Raw genomic sequence first — 25,224 nt, 5'->3', positions numbered from 1 at the left:
TGAGGGGGCGGCTGCCTCTGAGACACCTGGCAGCGAGTCTTTCCCTGCTTGACACCAGCCCTTTATCTCCACTTCTTCACGCGTTGCCAGTAATGCAGCCGCGAAGAATACGAGCACTCTCCGAAGCACCCGACTTGTAGCGCATTCATGCGCCAGTGTTCATTCCACTCCTCCAGCGTGCAAAGGAAAGAGCTGAACACACGTCGTGACTGCTAAACCATATAGCAACACACGTGCTTTTTCAGAACTCTCAGGTCAACTCCATGGGTTCTGTCTACCCGAGAGAGGAACACGCGTCTGAGCCCCTCGCAGCTCGGTGGATGCAACTCAAATGCGATCCGAACAGTTTCTCACAGAAGGCGAAACTCTCTTTGCAGCAACTGCTCGCTCGGCCCGCTCTTCTTCGGCTGGGCGGCCCCATTGTTCTCGTTTTGCCCCTACCTCTCCCATTTTCGTGCTCTCCGTTTGCTATGAATCGCGCTTCGAGAGCCTCTTCGAAAACCTCGACTCGCAGGGAAGGCCTTCATGCATTTGAAACAGTCCATCTTTGTCGGCTTTATTATGCATCCAGAGCAATCACAGCCTGTTCCGACTTTGTACCGTTTCGTGGAAGCTCTTCCCGGCATTTCTTCAACGACCACACCCTGCCTCCACGTCTGAATCGACTTCTTCGCCGCATCTCCCTCTTTCTCGCCTTCTCTCTGGCTCTCCTGATCTGTGCTCTACATCCTCAGCACTGCGTCTCCTCTTGCCCTTGCCCTCCGTTCGCTCAGTTTCCCACTTCGGCTCTCGCTGGCTCCAGCCCTCTCTCCCGCGAGTGTCTCCGCTTCTCGCGACTGCCGCTTCCGTCTCTCCTCTTTTCACCTCGACTGCGCGGGCCTCACCCTCGTTAAAACCGCTTCTTTCAAACCCTAAACCCTGAACAGCGTCTAGACGTCTCCGCTCGCGCCCGTTGCCCTTCCCTTTCCCCTCCGCCATGGCGGAGTTGCTGTTGGAGTGGCTGAACAGCCTGCCTCTGTCGAGGCGCGTAACGAGCCTGGAGCGCGACTTTGCGAGCGGCTACATGCTGGCGGAGGTGTTGTTTGCGCTCAAGCAGCTGGAGAGCCTTGCGCCGTTCGTCGACAGCTCTTCACCGCATGCGCAGGCGGAGAATTTCCGCCTTCTCGCCCCGGTGTTTCGCCGCCTCGACGTCAGGTGCGACTCCCGCATCATGGCGGCCGTCCTCGCGCAGCAAGAAGGCGCCGCGCTGCGGCTCCTCTTCCAGTTGAAGCTCGCGCTCTCGCGCTTCTCGCGGAACGGCGGACGGGCGCCTGCTGACCTCGCGCGCATCAACGCGCCCGCCAAACCCGTCGCGTTCGAGGCCTTCCAGGCGAAGTTCATCGACTCGCGGCTCAAAAACGTTGTCAAGCCGCGGAGGGGGCTGAGCCAGGAACCAGCCAAGGCGCACAAAGAGCGAGAGTGCGGCGAGACCTCCGCAGGTCGGGCTCCCTTCGAGGGTGCCGCGTGCGCAGAGGAGGACGCGAAGGCAGGGCGAAGCTCCGCGCCCGCCTCAGGGCGAACAGCCCCCGGCGTCTCGCCTGCGCGCGCGGTGCCTCGCTCAGACGCAAGCGATAAGGCGCTCGGCGATGGAGGCAGAGTGCGAACACGACCTGCGGCGGAGAGAGGCGCCGAGGACGCGGGAGCTGGTGCGGCCAGAAGGGGCGGATCTGCAGAGGCGACGCGCCACGGAAGTACGGAGCGAGGGACACGAGAGAGGAAAGAACTTGAGGCGGAAATCCTCCGCCGGAAGCTTCTCGTGGAGGCGCGCGTGAAAGCCGACAGGCAGCGGAAGGCCGCGGCCAAGCTGCAGGCGACGCGCGAAGAGATGCAGAAAGGCATTGAAAGCTTCGAAATGAATCTCCAGCGCCGAGGCCTTCTCGCGACGGGATCCGCCTCTTTCTCCGCGCCCTCGAGCTCCCATCTCTCCGCTTCGCTAGAGACTAACGCGACCCAGACCGGCGCGTCGCCCTCCACGTCTTTGCCTTCTCCGCCCGCAGCAGCCTCTGTGGGTGCGTCTGTGCGGCCACGGCCGAGTTCACTCGACGCGGAGCTGCTGCGGCGGCTGCCGTCGGCGAGCGCATGTCGCCGCGAGAACGCGGAGATGATGGCGCGGCTGCGCGCGTCGCGCAGTGCTCAGGAGATTGCGCGCAGGGAGCGCGAGAAGCGCCGGCAGAAGTTGCTCCTGGAGCAGACGCAGGCGCACGCAGACCTCGCGGCGGAGGCCATCACGGAGAAGCTCGTGGGGAACGTGTTTCGGCGGCTGTCGCGGCGCGCTGAGGCCGTCGAGGAGGCAGTGCGGAAGGTTCGCCAGCTGGAGGAGGTGCTCACACAAAACCGCGCGCTGCGGGATTCGCGCGTCGCCAGCCAGCGGGAGAAAGACTCAGCCGCGCACGAGGCGCGAGCCGAGCAAGTCGCGCTGGAGGCGCAAGAGAAGCTCCGCAGAGACGTGCAGCTCGAGGCGCAGCAGTGCCGCGAGTGGAAGCGCCGCATGAAGGCCTGCAAACGCGCCCGGCTGGTCGCCGAATGCGGCGAAATCGTGGACTTGCTTCTCGAGCTGGTCGCCGCAGCTTCTCAGTTCCATCGCGCCCGCGACGCCGCCATCGACCCACGCACCTGGCGCGAGTGGTTGACCGGGTTCACCGAGGGCAGTTCGCCGTTTGCGCAGCAGACGCCGGCTGCCGCTGAGAAGAAGGCCGCTGTTGGCGCAGGCCGCGCGGCTTCGCGGCGAGGCGCCGACCTCAGCGAGGACGCGCGCGCGGAGAAGGGAGCCTGCGAGGGCGACGGAGAGAGAGGGGAGGCAATCGCTGCGGACTTCGAGGGACGCCCTCTCGCGCCTGGCTTCGCGTTTCTCCGTGTCCCCAGCCCTCCGCGCGCTGAGGTAGAGCGTGGCGCGCGCCTCCTGCCGCAGGACTTCCCGCACGCGGAGGACGCACCGCTGGAGGCGAAGTTGAACCAGGACACGCTCGTTCGATACATCAACGCCCTGGGCGAGTTCGACCCCGAGGCGAACGTCGCGGCCGCGCCGGAGGCCTTCGCGTTCTCCTCTGCTCCCGGCGCGTCGGCCGCCGCCGCCAGCGCCTCGACTGTGAGCGCGGGCGAGGGCGCGGACGCGGAGGGAGAGCCTGAGAGGTCTGCGGCACTCGACAGAGCCGCGGTGCTGAAGGAGCTCCTCAGACGCAACGACGCCTGCGGCGGCGCTGCCGTGGAGGGCTTCCCTCAGGGAGCGTGCGACGTGTCTGGCGACGCGGCAGGCGATCCGGCAGGCGATCCGGCGGGCGACGCGGCGGCGCTCAGCGGCCTCGGCGGCCTCGTCGGCGCGCTGCTCGAGAGCCTCCACACCGAGGCGCCTTGTGCCGCGCCCGGCGACCTCCCTGCGCACGTTCTGAAGATCGTTGTGACTGGTAAGCCGTTCGCGGGAAAGAAAACTCTGGCGCGCAAGCTCGCGCACAAGTACCGCCTCCACGTGCTGTCGCTTGAAGAGATCCTCGCGCAGAGCATGCACGCCGCGCCCGACTTTCGCGCCGACGAGCCCGAGGCACCGCGGCAGCCCCCGCCCCTTGCGTCGCACGCGCCCTCGGAAACTCTCGCGGCAGTCGCCGAGGAGGACGCGCCCGAGCAGAGTCCGCCCGCGGAGCTCGCCTCCACAGACGCGCCGCCGAGGCAGAGCCCTGCCTGCAGCTCTCGCGTTGGGGGTGCCGTGCCCGCCGCTGCGCCGCTTTCGTCGTGTTCGCTGAGCGAGCTGAGGGCACGCGCCTGTGAGACTCTGCGCAGCGGGGAGAAGCTCAGCGACAGCCTGTCTGTCGAGCTGCTGGTGGCCAAAGTGAAACAGCTCTTCGCAGCTACTACTCCCGCGAGCGTCGCGCGGCTCCTCGAGCTCGCGCCGATCGAGGGCGGTGAGGCCGGCGTCAAGGCGGAGAAGGCGTCGGGCGGAAAAGGCAAACTCGGGCGGAAGGCGCATGCGCCGGAGCGTCAGGGGGCGGGGCAGCGAGAGGCCGCGAGTGGGAGCGAGGAGGAAGCTGAAAAGAAGCTCGGCTGGATCCTCGTGGGCTTTCCACAAACCTACGAACAGTGTGTCTCCCTCGAGGAGAGGCTCTCGGGCTACGTCGCACCGGATCGACGACCCGCGAACGCGCTGCAGAGAAAAAAGGAAAGGGCGTCTCTCGTCGTGCCCATTCCTCAGCAGCCGCCCGTCGAAGCGGTGAGCAGAAAAACGCGAGAAACGGAGGACACGCCGCAGAGGCGCCGCCCCTAGTCAAGCGCCATCAGGCACACGCAATCACATCGATGCAGAAGCGACTACAGACATGTATATACATATATATAGGTAGGTAAGTAGGGAAATAGGCCTACATGGGTAGATAGATAAATATGCCTATGTATTTGTTTGGGTAGAAATAAAGACGTATCGATGTGCGGGTGGGCATGGACGGTAGCGGCTCTGCCTTCGACAGCTGTGATGCGCCCGCCGCCAAGGAGCATTCCTCTGTGTCGAAAAAACTCTCTGCATTTGCTTCTAAACGGCCAGGGTTGCCCCACATCTGTTTTCTGAGGCTTCTGCAAGCGGGATTCACTGCTTCATCTTTTTCTGCGACTCCCCAGACTCCAATCGAAGGCGGAGTCGACTTGCACTTTCACCTCGAGGTCTCCACGGAGGAGGCGGTCCTGCGGGCTCGAAGCGCCTTCCAGTCTCCAGGGGTTCACGAAAAACTCGTTGCGAGAGGCGGGGCTGAGAGTCCTGCCGCTACAAAGCCTGCTGCAGACGAGGCCCTACGAGCGCCAGCGAAAGTAGGCGCGACGCAGCAAAGCTGCCACAACCCGTTCTTGCTGTGTCTGCGCTGGGAGATGGCTGGAGGCGAGCTGTTTCCGGCTGGCGAGCGGCGCTCGCTCTTCTCTGTCTCCAGTTCCTTCTCCGCGCGCAACTCTAAACTGCCTGGAGTGGTTTGTCTTTTTTTTGGCGCTGCGCACCTTTGCATGTCGCTACGCGTAAGCAAGCATCCTGGAGAAAAGGCCTCTCTCGCAGCACTGGATGAGATCTCGGTGTGGCCTGCGCATGCAGCTCTCCGTCGCGGCCGAGTGCTGCCACCTCGACATCCAGCATAACGTTTCGCGGGCGTTCCTGCAGCGATTCGGATCGCCGGAAGTAAGTAGACCTCAGGCTGCTGTTTTCATCCACTCCTTTGCGCCGTTTATAACTACTTCTTCGAGTTCTTCCGCGCCTCTGAGGAAGTCAGGAAACTCTATCAATGAATGTCCACTCAGCTATTCAGAGGCAATTAGAATTGAAGGGCTCGGTTCACCAACCGAATGGAGTCGGGGTCGACCCGCGCGCAGCTGGTAGCTACAGATCCTACATATACAAGCGTACGCGCTGCCATATGTGTATACATGTATATACGTATGCATATACATAAATAAATATATTATTTAGGTGGATGACAGTATAGATGATGTTGAGATGTGAATTGCGCGGGAGATGCGCGCAGCGAAGGCGCCTTTGAGGCGTGTTGTGAGGCTTCGCCCTGGTTCATATCTGTGCCGACACCGTCCCCGTTGCCTGCGCCCGCGCTCGAGGCCTGTGGGTTCAGCGGAGTCCCTCGCGGCTCTCAGCAGTAGCGATTAAGCTAAAGAGGAGTCGAGTTCGTGTGCGGCAGTGCTTCATGCTTGACGTCATTACGAGAGCTCAGCGGCAAAGCGTCCGCGGCATCCCGAGCCTCACACAGGTCAGACAGCCAGCCGAAATCGATTCCCCGTTTGTCTGCAGGTTGGACCCCGGCTCGTCGTTCTTCCTGCGACGTCTGAGACCGAAACCATGCAAGCTGCATCTGAGAAAGTAAATTCGCCGAATCGCAGGTCTCTGGAGAAATGCGCTGCGCAGTGTCTCAGCTCCTCTGTATATTTTGCGTCGTTTCTCGTGCCTTTTGTCAATGTTTCGCTACTCAAATCTCTTCTTTCCGAGCACATGCAAAGGCATGCCTGTTGCGGCTTCCTTGCGCGAAGACGGCAGCTCCTTCTCATGTGGTAGCAGCATGCCTTGATTGTGATTTGCATGTTCTCGAGGCCTGCGTGGTACGGAGGCTAGGTGAATTCTCCAAAAACAAATATTGAAATGTTGTCAAAGGCGTTCTGCCGTTGTGTTTTCCACGCCTGTGAGATACGGGCTCGCGCACCTCCCGAGCGAAATCGTCGCCGAGGCGCTCCAAAAAAGATCTCCACTCATACATTTGTGCATGTAAAAAGAGAGTGGCGAGAAAAATACATGTACAAATATGTATCGAGACTAGCAGCTCGTGTATTGGCACCCGGCTCTGCACAACGCTGTGAAGGCGGTAAGAGGCGTTTCGTTTTTTCCTTTTCTATTTTTTTTTCTATTCTTCCCTTCAGGTGGAGCTCGCGCTAGCGCGGAAGAGAAAGGCGTTGGCGAACGCGGCGAGCTCCGAGGAGCCTGTCAAGGCTGAGCAACTCTCCCGCGATGAAGTAGCCGCGGAAACTCAAGAAGGTAAAGTTCTTCGCGACTGAGCTCTGTATCTCTAGATTTCGGCTGTGTAGATTCGGGCGGCGCGAAAGGCGACAAAGCGCTCCAGAGCGGTCTGCATCTTGGGCGGACGTCTCTTTATCTTTTTGTTTTTATCCTGCTGCGAAGGCAAAGAGCGCGCTCGAAGCGAGGCCTCCCCGTTGGCCGCCGACGACGCGGGCGCATGCGCGCGAGGCCCCTGTGACCCTCTGCAGACCTCCGCACCCAGTAAATCCCAGAAAAGAGATCAAACCGAGAGGGACACACTTAGCGAGAGGAGTTAGAGCCCAGCGCACACTGCTCGCGCTCGAGGGCTGAAGGTGACCCGCATTAGAGATACATGAGCCCGAGTTAGGCGCTTTCTGCGCTAGACTCCTGCGCAGAAACGAACAGGCAGTTGCATACGGGAGGGAGAGTACTGAATACCCTGAGGCGGAAGGACGAGCGAATCTCCTCAATACTCACAGGGATGACACACTTCGCTGGCTCACGTGTCTCTCTTTCGGTTTTTCGCTCCGCCACGCTCCCGTTCGCAGACTCTGACGCGGGTGCGATGTGGCGCGAGCGCGTCAACCGCTTGGAAGACCCCGTGAAGCACTTCCTCCTTGCGCAGTGGAGAGCTCTCGAGCGAGACTACACGTCTGTCCTGGCGAGAGTGAGGCGAAACAGACACCCGCCTGAAGAAGCAGGTGACGCGCTTGAGTGCCTAGAAACGAAGCGAGCGCAGCCAGAAGCGTCGAAAAGCGCACACGATTGAATAAACTCATTTATCGGGTCCGAATCATATGTACATATATATAATATAGAAATAAATATATCATTTGTAAATAATATATACATAATATGTATCATTATAAATAATACATGTACTATGTACATACCATATATCACTTGACAGCAATATGTATAAGTCTTGACAGCAGTATGTATAAATTATAAATAATATATGTTATCTATAAATAACATGTGCGTAATTTGTGTAGTATTTATAATATATACATAATATAAAAATCTGCAAATAGTATATGTATAGTAAACAAATAAAATATAGAGGATATGTAATATATACGTATATATGCCTGCAGAGCTGACAGTAGTTTTTTTCTCTGTTTGCCATCGTTGCATGCGAAGAGGCCCGCGCGCTGCGATGGCGTTTTCAGGTTTTTTCGTGGAATCGCCGCACGCGAACCGACTTTGGAGAAAGCCTCGTTGCTCTGCAGCTTCACTTCATTCAGTTGCTCGAGGAGCCCGACGGCAGGCAGGAGCTCGTGAACAAATTTCTTGTCGACTACAATGCGTTCGTCGCGGAGCTGTCGAGAAGTCTCCACCTCGATCGAGTCAAGGTAACTCCATGCAACTCGTGCCAAGTTGCAGTGAACACCAGAGACTACACCCGCGCGCATCTGCGCATCTGCCTCTTCTATCTCGAGTCGCGGGGGGTGGCGGCAGACGCCTCGCATGCACTCGCTCGCGCGAGGTTTTTTTATGCGGACAGGGCGCTTTGACGTCGCCTCCTCTCTAGACCAAAGCGCCAAGCACGCACACACACACACGCAACTAGAGTTGACTCTACGTAGATTTCAAGACTCGCGTGGATGGGTTTCTGCGCAAACCACGCTGGCGAGAAGCGCAAACCACGCAGCCTCCTGGCTGCGGGTTAGGGCGCTCAGCGCCTCTCGGCAGACAGAGCCGGGCCGAGACGGTGTTTCCTTTTTCTCAGGAGGAACTTCATCAGCGCGTCGAGGATCTCGTGGAGGCTCTGTGGCAAGAGATCGACGCCCGCCGCAGCGACGCCGCGAACGAGCTGCTGCAGCTGGCCGAGCTGCAGTGGATCAACGCGATCTGCGAGTGCCTCGCAGTGCAGACAGAAGGCCTCGTCGAGGCAGAAATCCAGAGGTGCGGCGCCCCCCACGCTCCTCACAGCCCCCCAGTCGCATGCACGACACGCATCTCCCGGTCTGGGGCGGCTCTGCGGAAGCCGTTCTACACATGCAGGTTTTCGATGCTTGCGGCGCTGTCATGAGCGGAAGGCGTCTCGCGTGGCTCGCGCAATAAGCGCTGAGAGGCAAAATTTCAAAGAAACTCGCGTTCCAGGCCTTGCGTATAGCCCCTGTATCACGGACACACCACATAAGCTTGAAAACAAATGTGTACGAAAAAATTCGTTACGTACAGAGTTGTGAGAGCGAGAGCTTTTGGCCGCGGGTGGAGCCCCTCCCTGAATAGCCTTTCATCGAGCCAAAATGCCTTCTCACGGCAAAGACATCTGAATTGCGTCCATCCACTTGGTAGTAAACGCAGGCACACAGCGAGCACGATTCGTTGTTGCACCTCTCTCGCGTTAGGCGCTGCCTCCTCGCGCGAGATACGCTGACAGCGCGTCCACGCCTACACCGACGTCAAAATCTATATTTGCTCAGGTAGAATGCGTTTGTCTGCGTGTCTCTCGCGGATGTAAATGTACCTGTTGAACTGCACCTCTCGCTCTCGCTTGGAAGCGTAGTTAACTCTTCGCAGGGTGGTTTGGAACTGCTGTTTAGGTACCTCGCCCTGGAGGCGTTTGCGACAGACGCGTACTACAACTTGATGGGTGCTTGCATGCCTGAGAGGCGAAAAGCTCCCGCGGATCTCGGCGCACTCAGAGAGGCCTCGCAGGCTGCGGCGCAGCAGGCGGTCGTCGTCTTCTTCAAGCCGAAACAAGAAGGCGCCGAGAGCCCCGCGCCGAGGTCCTGGCAGACGCATCTGCTCGAGGTGCGGTGTGCGTCACCCGAGGGAGACGAGATACGCGGCGAAAAACGCTCCAAAAACTGCACACCGAGCAAGAGCGAAAACCAGCTAAATGCCCTGTGCGCAGTGCAAAACGCCCTCGCGGAGCTCTCGCAAACCCAGGCGTTTCTAGCGGATGGCCTTATCATGGGATGAGGACGGGCAGCGAGAGGTTTACTCTACACATAAAGGTCTGCGTGTGTGTCTGCGGAGAGAGACGCACATGTGCATAGTGCTGCGCAGGGCTTTGTATCCTTGATGCGCCGATCGGCTCAGAATCTTGAGGCGAACGCGTGGGAGCACCTCGTTCCGCTCGCGGACTTCGAGGACTATATTCCCAACATCCAGGAGACGGATAAGAAGAAGCCGGCCAAAGCGAGTACGGAGTTAACGCTCCCAGTTTAGTTCCACAGTCCATTTAACCGTTGGGCCGTAAAAAGCCTCATATCCAAAGATAACCTGTCGAAAAAAATTTGCGCCTGCTCAGGGTGGTTTCTCTCTACGCTGAGCAGCGCTTTCAGACGCCTGCGGAGGGTTGCGGGCGTGTTAATGCGCGTAGTTTCAAGGTGTATACACGTGAAACGGCCTATACGGAAACTAAGAGGAAACAAGAGGGAGGAGAAGAGACGCTAGCCTCCTTCCTCCGCGATCCTTATTCTTCTTTGGCTTCTCTTTCAGCGAAGGCCGTCATGCACTCAAGCACATCGTACTTCTGCACAGCTACACAAATACATAGGTTGGTATATATATATATATATATATACATACATGCATATATATGTGCATATGCATATAGACATATATATATATATATATATATACATTTATAGATATATATCTATACATATAAACATATACGTATACATGCATATATATAAGGTATATATACATGTATATGTACAGTGCGTGGTGCTTTTGTCTGCATTGCTTCTGGCCTGTATTCTATCAGAGGTGCCGAAGAAGGAGCCGAAGCCGCGGGCGTTGCCTTCGTTGTTCTCGGAGCTTCAGCGGCTGCGGCTGGAGCTTCAGGTTCAGCTCGTGACGCGCGTGCGGAGTGCCTGCATCTGGGGGTCGTCGCGGTTGTTTGAGGCCGCGAACGCATGCGGCGAAGTCTTTGCGCACATGAGCGACTGGCTGGTCGCCAAGTCCCTCGCGGAGCATGCCGCCGTAAAGGAGCTCGCCACCCGTCTCAAAATCTGCATCGAAAACGAAAAACCCGTTCCCCACTACATGCAGCTGGAAGGTACCGCCCCTCGCCCTTCAAGGGCTCTCCACGTCTATTCATTTCCACGCAAATAAATGCATGCATACATACATACACACATGCATACATGAACAGATATAGAGCGACTGGGTACAGAAGCACGAAGATGCACACAGCTATGTTTGCATATATATATTTCTCTCTCTCTATATATATATATACATGAGCGACCGTAAAGGAGCCTCATGTGTCTAGAAATATCTATTTTCGCATACATGGACATTTCTATCCTGTGTGTATACATATCATGTATGTGTGGGAACAGATACACAAGGATTCATAGCGGAGGCGCTCGGCTTTCCGCCGCTACGCTTGGTGCGCATCTACACGGTTTTTTCGGCGTCTCCATGAGCAAGTTGTCTTTTTTATTTCTGCAGGGACTCAGCTGCTTTTGGATCCGAACGCGGTTCTCTGTGCGCCGCCGCGTCTGCCTGCGCCAGTTTTTGTGCCGGAGGTGCCAGCCGACCTCTTCACGGTGAAGCAGCTGCGCGAGTTGACTGCGGAGTTGAAGCAAGTCACGACGAACGGCCTAGTCTCCACGATCGCTCTCCGCGTGAGGCTCTTCTCCGGCGTCCTCTGCGCCCGTCGGGCCACGCTGTCTACTCGCCACGACTTCCCTATACGCGCCTGCAGACGCACTTTTTTTCCTTGGTTGAAATCTGCAGACTGCGCATGCATCCACTGCTGAGGAAGAGTAGCCCAGCCTTAGCTGCGGAGGGGGCGAGGGAGGGTGATAACGCTTTCTGGCGACGAGCTCCTCTCCGGAGAAGCAGACAACCAAGTTGTTTATGAGTGCGGCGCACCGCCAGTGGACTCCTGGAGGCAGCCCAAAGTGCTGGATTCGAGTCTCCATCGCCTTGCGTTTTCCTCCCTCTCAGAGACAGGCTGTGCCGTCTGTCGCTGCTGGTGGCTGCACTCTCTGTCTACGCTGTGTGCGACACGCAGAGGCCAGGATAGTCCAAGAAGGCGCCTCTTTTTTATCGTAGCTTTTGTGATGCAGGGCTCCTCCACATAGGTCGATAGGTCGATGCCTGGGCGCATGGGGTGTCTCTGGCGCAGAGGCGTGCGTCGGTTTTCTCCGCGGTTCGTCTGTCTGCAGGAGATTCTGTTGCGCCGGCTGACGCAGTCCAAGTGCTTCCTCACGCCGCACTTTCCCCGAACTTGGCTCAGCGCCTCCGTGTCACAGATTTGTCTCGTCCCTGAGTTCTTCGACATCTCGGGGGGCTGCGTAGATCCCCTCGAGTTCCTCCTCTCCCTCGCGCTCGGCTCCGCCGGCTGGCCTGACACGCGCCAGCTGCTTCAGGTGAGGCGCCTGAGGCGAGGCACGTGGGAGCGAAAGTCTCCGACACGCGGCAACTGGGGCTCTACGCACCGTATTGAAGGCCCTGCATCGTCACTTTCACGTTGTCAATATCTTCCGAGCCTCCTGGTGCCCCTCGCTCCAGATGCAGCGAGCAAAAACAGAGCTGAAAGAAATATTGGACGTCGAGAAGGGCGGGAGTGCATGCGAAAGGGCAGTGCTGCTGCCCTCCTCGTGCACCGTCCGATTTCCTTGCTTTCGTCCTTCTCTCCCTCAGGCGTTCCTGCAGTCTCCCAAATGCGGAACCAGGTCGCCTCTTTCTCTTCTGCGTGCGTGTTGCGCTTGCTTCTTTCTCTCTCGTCGTCTCATCTCGCCCTCTCTGACCCGACGTTGCGTCTCCCCTGCTTGCGTGTCTCGCTCGCTGCATTCAGCTGCGCAGCTCCGTGTCGCGCGCCTCTACGCTTCCGCTTGGCTCCGGGGGCACCGCGGAGGGCTGGCCGCTGGAGGAGCTCGTTTCTGCGGACGAGTTCTCGCGGCTCGACTTCTCAGACTGGATTCCCGTCCCGTCCCCCCCAGACGCAGGCGGGGCGGCACATGCGACGGCACCGGAGGATGCGGTATTCGAAGGCGACGCACCCGCTTCAGGCTGTGCCCTTGTCGAGCTCCTCTTTGAAATCTTTGTCGCCTTCCAAACGCGCTACAACGTGCGGGCGTGCGCCGAAGACATTCGCCTCCTCAGGGAGTTGGAGTACTGGCGCGACCCAGACACCACCACGGCGGCGGCCTCGGGGTCGGCTGAGACGCGCGCGGTGAATCCGCCGAATGCCAAGAACGCCCATACATCTTCCGCGGCGCCCTCTTTGCGCACAAACAGCAGCCGCGGGGGGGGGTTTCCGTTCCAGGAAGAAGATGCCTTTGGGGGCTCCGCGGCCGCAAGCAGCGAGGGCAATCGCAGCCCTCGCTCGGCGCGCGTCTCGCCGCGCGCGCACACGCCGCTCGAGAGGCGAGCGAGCCAATCGAGTGCCTCTGGGCATCCTGAAAACGCAGACGTGAACGCGCGTCCCGCGCCTCGAAGTCTCGCGCCGAACTCGGGTGCGGACAGCCCCGGCCTGAGCGGCGCCGACGCGCATCCAAGCGAGCTCGGGGGCGCGCAGGAGCTTGCGGAGGGCGCAGAGGCCTCACGCAGCGATGTAAGCGAGGCGACCGCAGCGCGGCTCGACGCAGAAAACCGGCGCACGCATGCGGAATGCCAGGCGCTAAATGAGGAAGAAAAAATCGGCCTTCTGGACGAGGAAGAACGCAGAAATCAAGCGAAATGCGATAGCGTAAGTCGGGAAACGATGGGACTGTAATGCACAAGAAAAAGTCCTACAGACGGGTAGGGGTACAAGTATGCACGCGGCGGGGCCCCGTACTACACATGCGCGCACAGATACGCAGTTGCATAAAGCACCGATATATATATATATATATATATATATATATATATATATATATATATATATATATATATATATATATAGGCTCTATATGATACATATGTGTATGTTAGTGCACATTTAGATATATATGGAGGTTGACGTATTATAGCCACATCTGCAAGAACTTCAAGCACGGGATCATGCATATTGCCCCCATAAGTTCGAACTTTCTGGGAAAGGAGAAAGCAATCAGTTTTGGCTAAAAATGAGGAAAGAGGACTGCGGAGTGCCGAGACAATCAATAAACGCGCCGCGGCCCGATCTCCCCTACAAGCAAATATCCATTCAGGTATATATAGGTGTACATATATACATTCAGACATACACTTAGTTACAGAAATAATCACAAGTAAATTAGTGTGTATATACAAATGAGCTGAGTGCTTTTTGTCTCCTTTACAGACACAGACTAGCTAATACAACCATGTCTCGTTGCACCTAGCAGGGCTGCTTCTACGCTCTCGCATGTTCTTCTGCGTGGGCACGTTCCGCTACAGAATGACGTTCGCGCGCGACCTTGTGTGCCTCTTCTGCGGGTTTTTTCAGCTTTACGTGCGCCGCTTCATCGGCTACTTGTCGCTGGGAACGACCCCTGAGGACGGACTGGAGCGCTTTTTAGCCGCATGCACCGACCGCGAGTCTCTCTCGTCACCTTCAGCGCTGCGGCGCGAAGACTCGCTCGCGCTGATTGACGTCTATACCGCCTGTCTCTCCATGGGAGTGCGTCCCGCGCTCGAGGCCGTCCCCTTGCCCGCTCAAATTCCTTTCGGCGTGTTCAAAAAGCGCCTCCACGCAGAAGGAAGAGTCTTTATCACAGGCTCCGCCGGCGAAGAGAACGGCGACGAAGCTAGTCGCGGCTCGTGCGAGGCAGAAAGATGCAAAGAACGCGTGAAAATCCTCGATTTCTTGGAGTCCAGCGTCGCTGCAGAGACACTGGCTCGTGTGGGGTCCATACACGCGAGAAGGGACGTGAACGAATTTCTAAATGCTGCGAACGCTCCATGACCACGCCCCTGTTGGTGAATTCATGTGCGAATCGAAGGAAAGCTGAAAAGCGTGAATCCACGCACGCTACAGAGGCGCAGGCGAGGGCGTTTTGCGCGCAGGCATAATTCTGTCCGACTCGTGCGGAACTCCTGAGAGCGTTTTCGTGCCTTGAACCGCGCACACAGTTTTTTGGGACGTGGAACGAGAGGTGTCTGTCTCGTAGGAACTGGGTAGAGAGTGTCAGCGTAGGAGTTTGCGTTCGCGTGCATGTGCGCCGCGACGGTTTTCGCAGGTTGGGTTTTTAAAGAGATCATCGAAATGCGCTCGCGTCTTTCTTCTTCGCGGAGACTGCCGAGCCTCGTCAGCCAGCGCGCGCTGCACGCCTATAATCTCTTGCCCAGTCGCGGTTGCCTCTCAAAAAAAGTCGCGAACGCGAAACTTCCACCTTCGACTGCTTCAGAAGAAAAAAAAGAAAGATGCTGCCCATTCCCGAACTACACGGTGTTAGTGCCGCGAGAGGCTATAGCGGGAAACCTGTAGAAAACATCCATATCCCCATACATCTCTACAAGCGTGTTTAGATGTATGCATGAAGAGATCGGGCGATCTGCCACTCCTCTCTACGTACAATTACTCGCATAGAAGAAGCGTCTTAGACAGCAAATGTAATTAAAAAGGACTTGTGTCTAGTTCAGGTCTTATTCTTCTCTGTGTCTGGTGTTGCACTCACCACTCTGCCGCCCTTCACAAAGAAACGCCCTCCCATGCTTGAGTGACACAAGAAAGACACACACAAACGAAAATGCGCTTCCTCCGGCTTCAACAGGCGGAAGAGTGACCTTACGTTCCGTAGCTCAGCCGGTTAGAGCGTGTGGCTGTTAACCACAAGGTCGCTGGTTCGATCCCAGCCGGTACCGCGCAATTTCCTTGATCCGTACCGACGCCTCTCCCTGTTACACAATTGCTCTAGGCAGCAACAGCATCTTTGCTTTTCGCTGCGCCCGTGCTTCTAACAAGGCCTCCCTTACACATGCATATATATGTATATGTGTACGTATACATACATGTGTTGCTTTTGCAATCAACCTGCGAATCACGTTTCCACCTAGACTGCACTGCTCTCTGTTTGGCGAGTGCGAGCGACAGATCTTTTTTCACAGATGGAAAAATCAGCTACGCGCCCTTGCCGCTGACACCTCCCGCCCGGGCAGTGTCTACCTCCGACATAAAATGGGATGAGTGTCCCGCTCTGGGTCTCCGCTGCAAGTCCTCGGCGAACAAAGTGGTAGAGCTTCGCGAGTTATCTGCCGGAGTTCTCTCTCCACCGGTTATGCCAATATCTTATTATTTAGTAAAAAATCCCTTTTGACTTATAAGACTATCCCTAGAAGTGTTTCAAGGAATTTTGTTTAGAGACAGTGTTGCTGTCTATGCAGCCTCGCATCACGTCCGCTAGCCATTGGTGTAGGAGGGAGATTTAGACTGAATTCGAGTTCCGCGCACCAGGTCTGGTAGCGGATCCACGGACTTCGCGCCGCTGAAGGGCCAAGCCGTGATTAACAAGAGAGTAAGAGGACGACTTTTAACAGTCTGTAACAGCTGCATTCAACTGTGAAGCATCACTCGAGCACGTTTCGCGTAGAGTTCACGCATTTTCGAGTTGTGTTTCCTCGAACCCGGCTACGCTCGGGTGTGCGCGTACTCATCCCTCCGCGTAGGCGGCCCGGACGTCCCCCCGGCAGTCGTTCTCGGGACTGAAAGGCCGCCTCTAGTTGAACGGCACCGCCGCCGAAAAGACTACCGCGACTCCGTCGCTCTGAAGTGCGCGATCCTCGCTTATCGAATGCCGCGGCAGCGGGCACGAATTTATCAGTGAACGTGACACTTCGACAAACGCAGACCTGCAAGGCTCAGCGGAAAAAGATGAGGAAAAAAGTCGGCTAGGCGACACCGCCTGAGAGAGTGGGCAAAACCAGGGCTCTGTTTCCCTCGCGTGGCTTCCTCTTTGCCCTGTCAGGACATCACGAGTCAGCTTTCCGCCGCCGTCGCCTTTCTTGTGTGGCGTCTCTCCAACTCCTTTAGCCTCCACTCGGCTCTCCTTCGAGACGCCTCTCTTCCACCTCAACGATCTATCTGCGCTCTCCTTCTCTGAACCTCCCTCGCCATCGCTCTCCTCTCCCGCTGTCGCTCCTTCCCCCTCTGCACCCGCCGGGTCGCTGGTTCTTCTGCTCGGGGTGCCCTCTGCATTCTTTGGTGCCCCCCCGCCCTCCTCGCGAGCCTCGTCCTCTCTGCCTCTGGGAGGCTTCTGCGTCTCACAGGCCGCTCTCGCCAGCGCGCCTTCGTCGCCCTACAGCCTCGCAGCCTTCCGGCGCGGCTTCGCGCCCAGAGGGCCGCGGCGCCGCTCCTGCGAGGCATCTCTTCTTCCGCCGCTATCTTCCTCCTCTCTTTTCTCCCTCAGCGCCAACTCGGCGACACCCTTTGCGCCGCGCCGCTTCCCCTCTCTGCGAGGAAAGGCAATGACGCTGTCCGCGTCAAGTGGGACGAGCTTCCCTGACAGGCAGAAACCGCGACAGGAGAGACACACGCCATCCACACAGTGCGACGGCGACGGCGACCAACCGGAAAAGAAGCCCTAGAACTGCGCCCTTCAGCGCACACACACGATGCATATAAAAATAAATATATATTATGTATCCTATATATACTATATACGCATACTACACTATATATGGATATAAATGTAGGTACAGGTATGTGAGAATATGCGTAGAATTAGGGAAATTCTCGCCTTCGTACCATCGAGGTCGGGGTCTCTTCTGTCTTTAGCACAGCTCTCCCTCCGCGTGCACATCTCTTCGTCTGCGCCACGCGGCTCTCTCTTGGATTTTTTGTTTTTCCCTCGCCGGTTCTTGCGGCCTGCCTTGGGCGGGCGCTCGGTATCCTCCTTAGCATGTCTGGGAACGTCGCCAGGGCTTTCCTCAGACAGCGGCGACACGAGGACGCGTTTTTCGCGGGTTTCGTCCTGAAGCCCGTCGGTGCAATCCGCCCCGCGCACTCGCCGAGTCGGAGTGAAGAAACCGCTCGGAGAAGAGACTGGAACGACCCCTGCGCGCGCGACAGCGGTGCGAGAGCCGCGGTGCAACGACGGGAGCGCCTGAGAAATAAAAGTTCGTGAAAAATGAGGCAACGGTGGAAGAACTTCCTGCAGCACACAGATGCATCGAACTACAAACAAAGAGCGAAGAAGAACGAAAAAAACGCGGACGCCAGACACCGCGGGCGGCGAACGCCGCGTGATATCCCGCCTCAGCGAGAAGGCGACGCGCGGCGCGCAGGCTCGCCACAGGCCCGGACTGGCGGGTGAAAAGCGGCCGCGCATCGAGCGAGGAAGGACAGCGAGCCAGACAGTGGACGAAGAAGGCAAACGCTGGAGGCTCAAGGACAAATGCACCCATTTTTTCCAGAAGAAGTGCAAGAGCTGCCGCCGCAAGGCCCTGGTGTACCTGCGCGTCGGTTCTCGAGTTCTCTTCGGCAGTCTCCGCGTCTCCGCCGCCCAGAGGAAGGCCCGCCTTGCGGCGGTATACCAAATCCCAAGAGAGAGGATCGACGAAGGAAAGGTCCACGTCGAGCGCGTCTGACTCCCTGTCTTCGGGTTGCGCCGCGTCTCCGGTGCTTCCCAGGCTCTCCTTCGAAGGCGCCGAGGGCTGGGGGCCTCTGCTGTCGTCGCTGCCGCTGCAGCCAGCAAACAGACTCGCCAGCCCGCGCGTCAGCTTCTCGCGCAGCGGCGGTAACGAAAAAAGACCTGAACAACGAGGCACAAGCCGAAAGCTGAGGCACGCCGTCAGACCGCAAAGCATCCAGTGCCCGCGTTATGCTGTCGACACATCACTCCGTCGCGGCCGTGAGAGAAACGGCAAGGAGCGAGCGAAGGCGGAGAGCGCAGCACACGAGCAGACGCGCCACGCTGCGAAGTTGCTCCCCCGCAAGAGGCATGCTGCGTACATATCCCGCCGGCTCGGAAAAAAGAAGACTTCTTCCTCGCGCGGAGGTCCCTCTCGCTGTTCAGACGAGTGAGAGCAGAAACCGTAGACTACGCCTAGAGCATCACCGATGTGAAATAATTCCAAAATTTGAGTCTTTGAAAGAGGGGAAAACAGGGAGCACCCCCCAGACTGAGGCCGCACTTCACATATGGTTCCACCAATGCTCTGTTTGTGCTCACTCGACTGTCTGCTGTCTTCGGCGCTGCTTTCGTCTCTCTCCCTGGACGTCGCAAGAGGTTCGTCTTCGCTCGCAGGCGCCGCGTTTTTTGCCTTGTCCTCGAATGCATCAGTCGCGCGCTGCGCGGCGCCAGCGAGAGCTTTCGAGTGACCGAAGGGAGCCGAGAGCGACGGCGACCACGAGAGCGGGAACGTGCAGACTTTGTGGCAGCGCTTAAAGTAGCGAAGTCGCAGCAGACCGGCCGTCGAGGGTCGCTGTTGCGGATCTAAAAATAGGGAAAAATAAAGAAAAATTGAAGGCATCACGCGATAGCTGCTGGAGACGACGCTCGAGACGAGGCGCAGATCGCCCTCAGTTTCTCAACAAAAAGCACGCCAGAGTTCAGTGTAGTGACAATACCCACAGTTCTGAAAACAGATAGAACACGAGACTCCCAGAGGAAAAGGCAGAAACCGGAGAGACGCCAGAGGAACGATGAAAGCGAGGAGAGGGGATTTGACATCGGCCTAGTCGAGGCCGCGCTCGCCAGCGAAGAAGAATCTGCCGACGCCGTCGCCCGGCGGGAGATCCTCGGAGAGCGCATGCGCGGCTTGAAACTGACTCTGACCGGGATGCAAGAGCATTTTGATAATGTTTTTCGTTCCAGCCCCGATGACAGTTTGAGGCACGTGTCTGTCGAGGAATTCATCCAGAAACGCCGTCGCGTTCTCCGCGTCCATCACCAGAAGTGCCAGTGGCGACTCGTACTCCCACATGAAAATGCCCGTGCACAGCTCCAGCAGCACGCATCCCAGGCACCACATGTCGGCCTGTATACGGAGAAATCAACGCACACAACGTCCGCTTCAACGCGCGAATACGAACGCGCACCACCCCAAATTGCACGCACAAACACGAATACGCGTTTATCTATCTACAAATACGAATATTTATATATTTGAGTGTATATGCAGTGAGGACGCACGAGCTTCACGCGTATGCGCAGCGCCGCCTGCGTGTATATATGGAGGTGTAAAATAGGAGGTGTGAAGGTAGGCGAACAGGTGCGCGAACCGCTGCCTCTCTGTCCACGAATTCAAACAGCGACCTCCCAAAATACTTCTACGAGGAAGGGCAGTTCTGCCTGTCGCCCACCTCAAGCTGACCGATTCAAAAATACACGCGCACCAAATATTGCGGCTGGCCCCAACACATTCTAGGGCACCGTATAAAGAGATAGAAACAACGAAAAACTAAAATAAACAGGTAGATAGATCTACATCGGCGCACACTTCGAGGCACCAGAAAGGCGCGGACGCACCCACGCAGACCCGCATGTCTACAAATATAAATAAATCTCATAAATATATATACGTAGAAAATATGAAAATAAAAATGAATTCGGTGGAGGCTGAATGTGTGCTCGGCGTACAGGCTTTCCATATTTCTGGTCGGTGATGATCTCCGGCGCCATGTAGCAGTCGGTCCCTGCCTGGGACATGGCGGACGCGGAGCCGCAGAGGGCGGTTTCGGTGCGTCGCGGGAGCGAGGCGAGCGAGAAGACGAGGTGCTTCTCGTCTCGGCGGCGGTCGCCCGCGTGCGAGAATTCATCGTGGAAGAAGAATGGTCGCGCGGCGAGGGCGCTTGTCCGCGGAAACGCCGACGAGAGCGGAGCGCGCGGCGCCGCGGAGGTTGAAAGCAGCGAAGACGAGCTCCACGGAGATCGCGCCGACCTCTGCAACGAGCTTCCAGACTCAGAGGCTGCAGATGTTTCAAAGAGAAGCGCGCACAGTCTGTCTCCGACTGTGCGCGCGGAACTCGCCCCGAACGCGCAGAGACGTCGAACCCACACACGGAGCGGCACAAACACCCCAGCCAAGACACCCCGGGTGCAGACGACTTCGCGAAGCGAGAAAAGAAACGTAGCGTCTTCGGGTCTCGATGAAGAAAAGAGAAACCTCCTCGGGCGCCTCAGCAACCTCCAGCTCGTGCGGCGGGCGCCTCTTAAAGAAGCTGAAGATGAGCAGATGCGCGACTCTCCCTCCGTCGCCCTCTCCGGCTCCGTCTCCTCGCCCTCGGAGCTGACGCGCCCTTGCGGAATCTCCTCTTCGGGCGTCTCCTGCCCCGCGGTTGGCGGCCTCTGCGACGGCGGAAGCTGCAGAGCGAGGCTCGCCTCGCCTTCTTCCGCTCTGCGCGCCTTCGCCTCCCTCTCCGCGCGCCTGCGCCGCGTCCTCCCCCGCTCTCTCCCGCTCGCCGCACTCGCCGCACTCGCCGCACTCGCTGCCGAGGCGTCCGATCCTCTGCGCGACTTTCGCGCCGTCCTGCGGGTCTCCAGCTGCGGACTCAGCTGACCAGGCACCTGCAGCGCGCCGCGCTCCTGCGAGACAGGCGAAGCCGCGAAGCCGTGGCTGGTCGCACTGCCGCGCGGCGTCTCCTGGAGGAGGCGCGCCAGCGCCGGCGAGAGCGCCGAAAACGCGTCGGGCGACGGCGGAGGGGCTCCCCCTCGCGCACGACGCATAGGCCCGAGCGACGGCCTGCCTCGCGAGAAAAACGGCGAAGGCAGGAGGCGTGCGGGAGACGTGCAGAGCAGGGCGTGCGCCTGACCCGCCGGCGGACGCGGAGGCGGCGTCGCGCGACTCAGGCCAAAGTCGCCGAGCCGCACCGAGCCGTCATTCGACAGAAAAACGTTCTGCGACTTGATGTCTCTGAATCGAAAGCACAGAAGGAAACACGCAGAAAAAAGACGTTCTGCGACTTGATGTCTCTGAAGAAAACATGCAGAGACCTCCACTCCGCGCCGAACGAGCCCAAGACTAGCGCGCGAGGCACCAACCGCTGCCTCTGCACTCCGAGACGACTCCCGAGCCTCGTACCTGTGAATCACGTTTCGCTCATGGAGGTAGTGAATCGCCTGGACGAGCTGATACATCCAAAGGCGAATCTGCGCAGACGAAACAGACAAAGGGAACCGTGCATGGCCGCGGAGCCGCAACCTCAGTCAGAGCTCGACAGGCACCTGAGCCTACGCGAGCACAGAGGCATCGACATATCAATACATATATATATGCATATATATATATATATATATATGTATTTACATGTGCTGCGGTTGCGCAGATGGAAACGCCTGATGCGCCGTGAGTCTAGTCCTACGCCTCGTCAGTCACTCCCCGTGTAAACACCTACACATGCAGACATAATCGCAAAAATCCACATGTATATATTTGTGTATATGGGTAGAAGATAGCCACACGCCGGACAGAGGCCAACGCCCCCTACCTGCAGATCCGCTCAAGACGCAGATCCGGCTACATCCTCCGTCGGTCTCCACGCACATACCAGGGGATGTGTCTGCCCTGTGGTTGGCTGCATGAATAATACCGCGCACATTTTATATGCGTATATGCAGCTTTTTATGCCTGTTCATGCAGCTCCATCTAAAGAGCGGCCCTCTTAGACCTTGGAGCATGTGAGATCTGCAGCTTCCGTTCTTCTCTTCGCAGTCAAAGTCACTCACTCGCTTTTCTGTCAAGCTGCGGTACGAGCGGTCGATGAACTGCTTGACGTCGCCGTTTGCACAGAACTCCATGACAATCATGAAGAAAATCTTCGCCTCCACCGCCCCGAAGGCCTGCTCGCGATGGATAAAGTCCGTCTCGTAGCCGACCTAAAAAAGCAGAAGCGAATCATCGCGCGAGAGCAAGGTCCACAGCTACTACAGCACACACTCCCGCGAAGGCCCTTCCCGACTGTCGACGGGCGGCGAGAGGCGCATTCCGACGTCATAGGGCGCGCTCTAGACACTCGACGAATGGCGTCCATGTTTGCAGCTTTCTCCCCCCCCTCCCCCCACCCAAAAACCCAGTGAAGACTCTCCAAGCTCGCGACGCTCTCGAACGCTACGCGCTCGCACACACATCGGGAAGATCTCGCTGAAGGCGTGGAATTCATCTGGCAAATTTAGAAACTAAAAAACTGAAAGAGGAATTAAACTAGCTATTAGAAGAAGCATTCCTCCCTACGGCAACCCAGCTCTCTGACTGCGAGTCTCCACATGCGCGCATTACTGAGGCGCCGCGGCAGGCGCGGGTTCGTAGGAACTCACGATGTATCTGTGCGTGAGATTCGCGAGTCGCCGCGCCTCCTGCTGGTACGAATCGGCCTCGGTGATGTCCTCGACCTGAATTTTCTTCAGAACCGCGAAAGACGTCTCTCCGCGCACAGCTCGGCGTCGCCGCACGACCCACACCGTCCCGTAGCCGCCGCTACCGAGCTGTAGGAGAGAGCGACGGCGTGGAGGCAGTTTGGGTGCAGAGGGCGAGAGCGGAGCGAAGGAAAAAAACACGAGCTTCGCAGACTCAACGCCGAGAGTCCCACACGTGCCTGGATATCCACGACCAGCGAGGCCGCATACGCACCTGTAAACGTCTATACATATATGTAGATGTATATACACGCCATGACATGCAAGTGGACCTACACATCTACGCCTAAACACATATATATTTTCGTGCAGGTACAAATGTGTGCTTGGAGGTTGTTGAATATGCGTGTCTCCTGCGTGTTTGGCCCTTCTGCGAGTCGTTTCGGTGGCCGCACCTTGTTCTCCAGGATGTAGTCGCCTTTGCAGACTTTGCATTTGCAGCAGCGCGCCAAGCCAAACGACATTTTGATCAGGTACACGCATCCGAGCGCGCAAAGCACGGCCAGCACAGCGAGCGCGACCAAATTGTCACTCGTGAGAGGCAGCTGCAGGAAGCGAACGGAGGACGCAGGGCGCGGCGGCGCGTCCGGACGGGCCGTGAAAGCCTCTGGCGGGTCTTCTGAGTCGCGAGATCCGTGCTGCATGCGCTTTGCCTTCTTGCTGCCCCCCTTCTTCGCGAGGGGCGCCGCGCCCTCGCCGACGAAGCTCCGCGCGCCTCCCAGCGAAGCGTCAGACGCGTTCGCGGCGCAAGCCTCTGCCTCGCACCAGGAGGACGCCGACGCGCAGGAAAACCCGGGGGAGCAGCAAGAAGGTCGCCAGTGCGGCCACGCGCTCTGCGGCGAAGCGATCTGAGAAGCCGACGACGCCATGGATTCCTTCAGGGAGCTGACAGGCACCGAGAGAGAGGCCTCGACTTCTGCCGCATGGGCGAACAGAACCCAAGCGGCGCCCGGTGCCTCCCCCCCCCGTACCCAGCCGGAGGAGGCTGCTGTCTTCGTAGCTGTGACCCGCTCACACCGCACATACGTCTCCGAATATAAACCGAAGGACGTGTCCTCTCGGGCGGCCGCAGCCGCTACGCCAGCGGGGCCTGGGTCCGAGGCCGCGGCGAAATGAGACGAGGGCGGAGCGGAGGCGCAGGCTCGAGACATCTCCCGGCAAATCGCGAAGCCTACACAGAACGTCGCTCGCCGCAGGATCTTTCGCGGCCGCCGCGCAACGCGGAGGTAGCCGGAGGCGACGGCTTCTCCAGCGAGGTCTCTCTCCGGCCGCGCACGGGCATCTGCCTTGAGTTCCTCGTCCCTCGCCTCGGCCGCAGAGACTCGAGGCAGGGGCGAAGGGGAGAGAGACGCAGAAAACGAAGGCGCGAGCGCGGGAGAACGGTGAGTGAACGCGCCGAGGAAAATCAAAAGGCAGACGGCAGCGCCCTCGGCAAGACGCCAAAGTGCAGACGAGAGATCCTCCGCATCATCCTTAGGCACTCGCCGGCGGTCCTCGCCGGAACACGACACTCGCTCGCCTCCTCCCCTCTCTTCTGCGGCTCCACCCGCGCTCTGGGCATCAGGCCCCACCCCCCCCAAGCCGCAGCATGGGCGTCTCTCCGGCTCGAGGCAAGCAAGGAAAAAAGGAGGCATCTTCCCGAGATCCCCAGCAGAAGAACATGCAAAGGCATCCATAGCAGCTTTTGTTCATGCCTCCACGCGTCGTTTGCCTCAGCCGCACTTTGCACTTGCCGGTTCCGCCCTTCTCTCTGGATGGAGCCGGCAGCGGCCATAGCGTCGTCCGCAGCCCCGATGCCTGCGTCTCGGATCATCGAAGAAGCTCCCTTGTGCGGTGGACCTGCCGATGCGACGTCCAGAGGCCCGCTTCCGCCAGCCGGAGACGATATAGTCCGCCGCGGAGCCTCGCAGGAGTCTGAACGTGGGGGGGAGAGCCGTCTGTCCTTCTCTGCGCGCGTGCGAGATCGGGGGGCGCTAGCGACACGCGCTCGCCGCGCACAAATACGCGGATCAAGTTCTGTGGAGGGAGATTCTCGGGCAAATAGGTCAGGGCATTGTTCGCCTTCTACGGTACACATGTCTGTCTCTGGAGGCGGAAGGTCAGCACAACAGAGACAAACACCTGGCGGCGGTATCTGATCCGGTGCGCTCGTAGAAAAACTGAATCTCCCCCAGTAAGTCCCGGGTCGACTCCAAAGAGGCCCGCATCCCCCTACTGGATAGGTCGCCGGCCGCGAAGCGGCAAGTCCCGCTGGAGCATGGCTCTTACCAAGGCTCGTGCATGTCCTCATTCCCTTCACCTCTTCCTCCCGAACTCCTTTGCACGCGCACGGCGTCTCCATCGACATGTAGAGGCGCGTGTGAGACCTGTGGCGACGTAATGACCTCCTCCGCGACCGCCGCTGCCGAGTCGAGCGACGCGCCGCAGAAAACAGGGGGTTATCCGGAGGAACGAAGCGCTTCGCGCGAGACG

The 25,224-nt window shown here is 58.2% G+C and overlaps 2 protein-coding genes and 1 non-coding gene across 3 annotated transcripts; 2 read left to right on the top strand and 1 right to left on the bottom strand.

The window, feature by feature from the left end:
- Positions 1 to 976: 976 nt before the first annotated feature.
- BESB_082300 (uncharacterized protein) lies at positions 977 to 14,366 on the top strand (the record flags this gene model as incomplete). The annotated part of the gene is made up of 15 exons (XM_029366580.1): positions 977 to 4,237; positions 4,639 to 4,824; positions 5,096 to 5,179; positions 5,801 to 5,869; positions 6,421 to 6,535; positions 7,087 to 7,205; positions 7,711 to 7,893; positions 8,271 to 8,446; positions 9,091 to 9,301; positions 9,593 to 9,695; positions 10,266 to 10,559; positions 10,958 to 11,133; positions 11,680 to 11,883; positions 12,312 to 13,205; positions 13,908 to 14,366. 15 exons carry the CDS (start codon positions 977 to 979, stop codon positions 14,364 to 14,366), a joined length of 6,534 nt encoding a protein of 2,177 aa, XP_029217040.1.
- Positions 14,367 to 15,191: 825 nt separating this feature from the next.
- On the top strand, positions 15,192 to 15,265 carry BESB_085770. The gene has a single exon. It is a non-coding gene; the product is annotated as a tRNA-Asn (tRNA).
- Positions 15,266 to 16,695: 1,430 nt separating this feature from the next.
- Positions 16,696 to 24,386, bottom strand: BESB_082290 (protein kinase (incomplete catalytic triad); the record flags this gene model as incomplete). Its single annotated transcript, XM_029366579.1, has 10 exons — positions 16,696 to 16,898; positions 17,145 to 17,502; positions 17,852 to 18,150; positions 18,571 to 18,834; positions 19,177 to 19,378; positions 19,981 to 21,253; positions 21,422 to 21,489; positions 22,066 to 22,215; positions 22,654 to 22,821; positions 23,148 to 24,386. 10 exons carry the CDS (start codon positions 24,384 to 24,386, stop codon positions 16,696 to 16,698), a joined length of 4,224 nt encoding a protein of 1,407 aa, XP_029217039.1.
- Between the last annotated feature and the right edge of the window lie 838 nt (positions 24,387 to 25,224).

Source organism: Besnoitia besnoiti, chromosome VIII, assembly GCF_002563875.1.
Source record: "Besnoitia besnoiti strain Bb-Ger1 chromosome VIII, whole genome shotgun sequence".
Taxonomy (NCBI): domain Eukaryota; phylum Apicomplexa; class Conoidasida; order Eucoccidiorida; family Sarcocystidae; genus Besnoitia; species Besnoitia besnoiti.
Note: the sequence above shows the minus strand (reverse complement) of the source record. Positions and strands in the feature narration are given on the sequence as shown.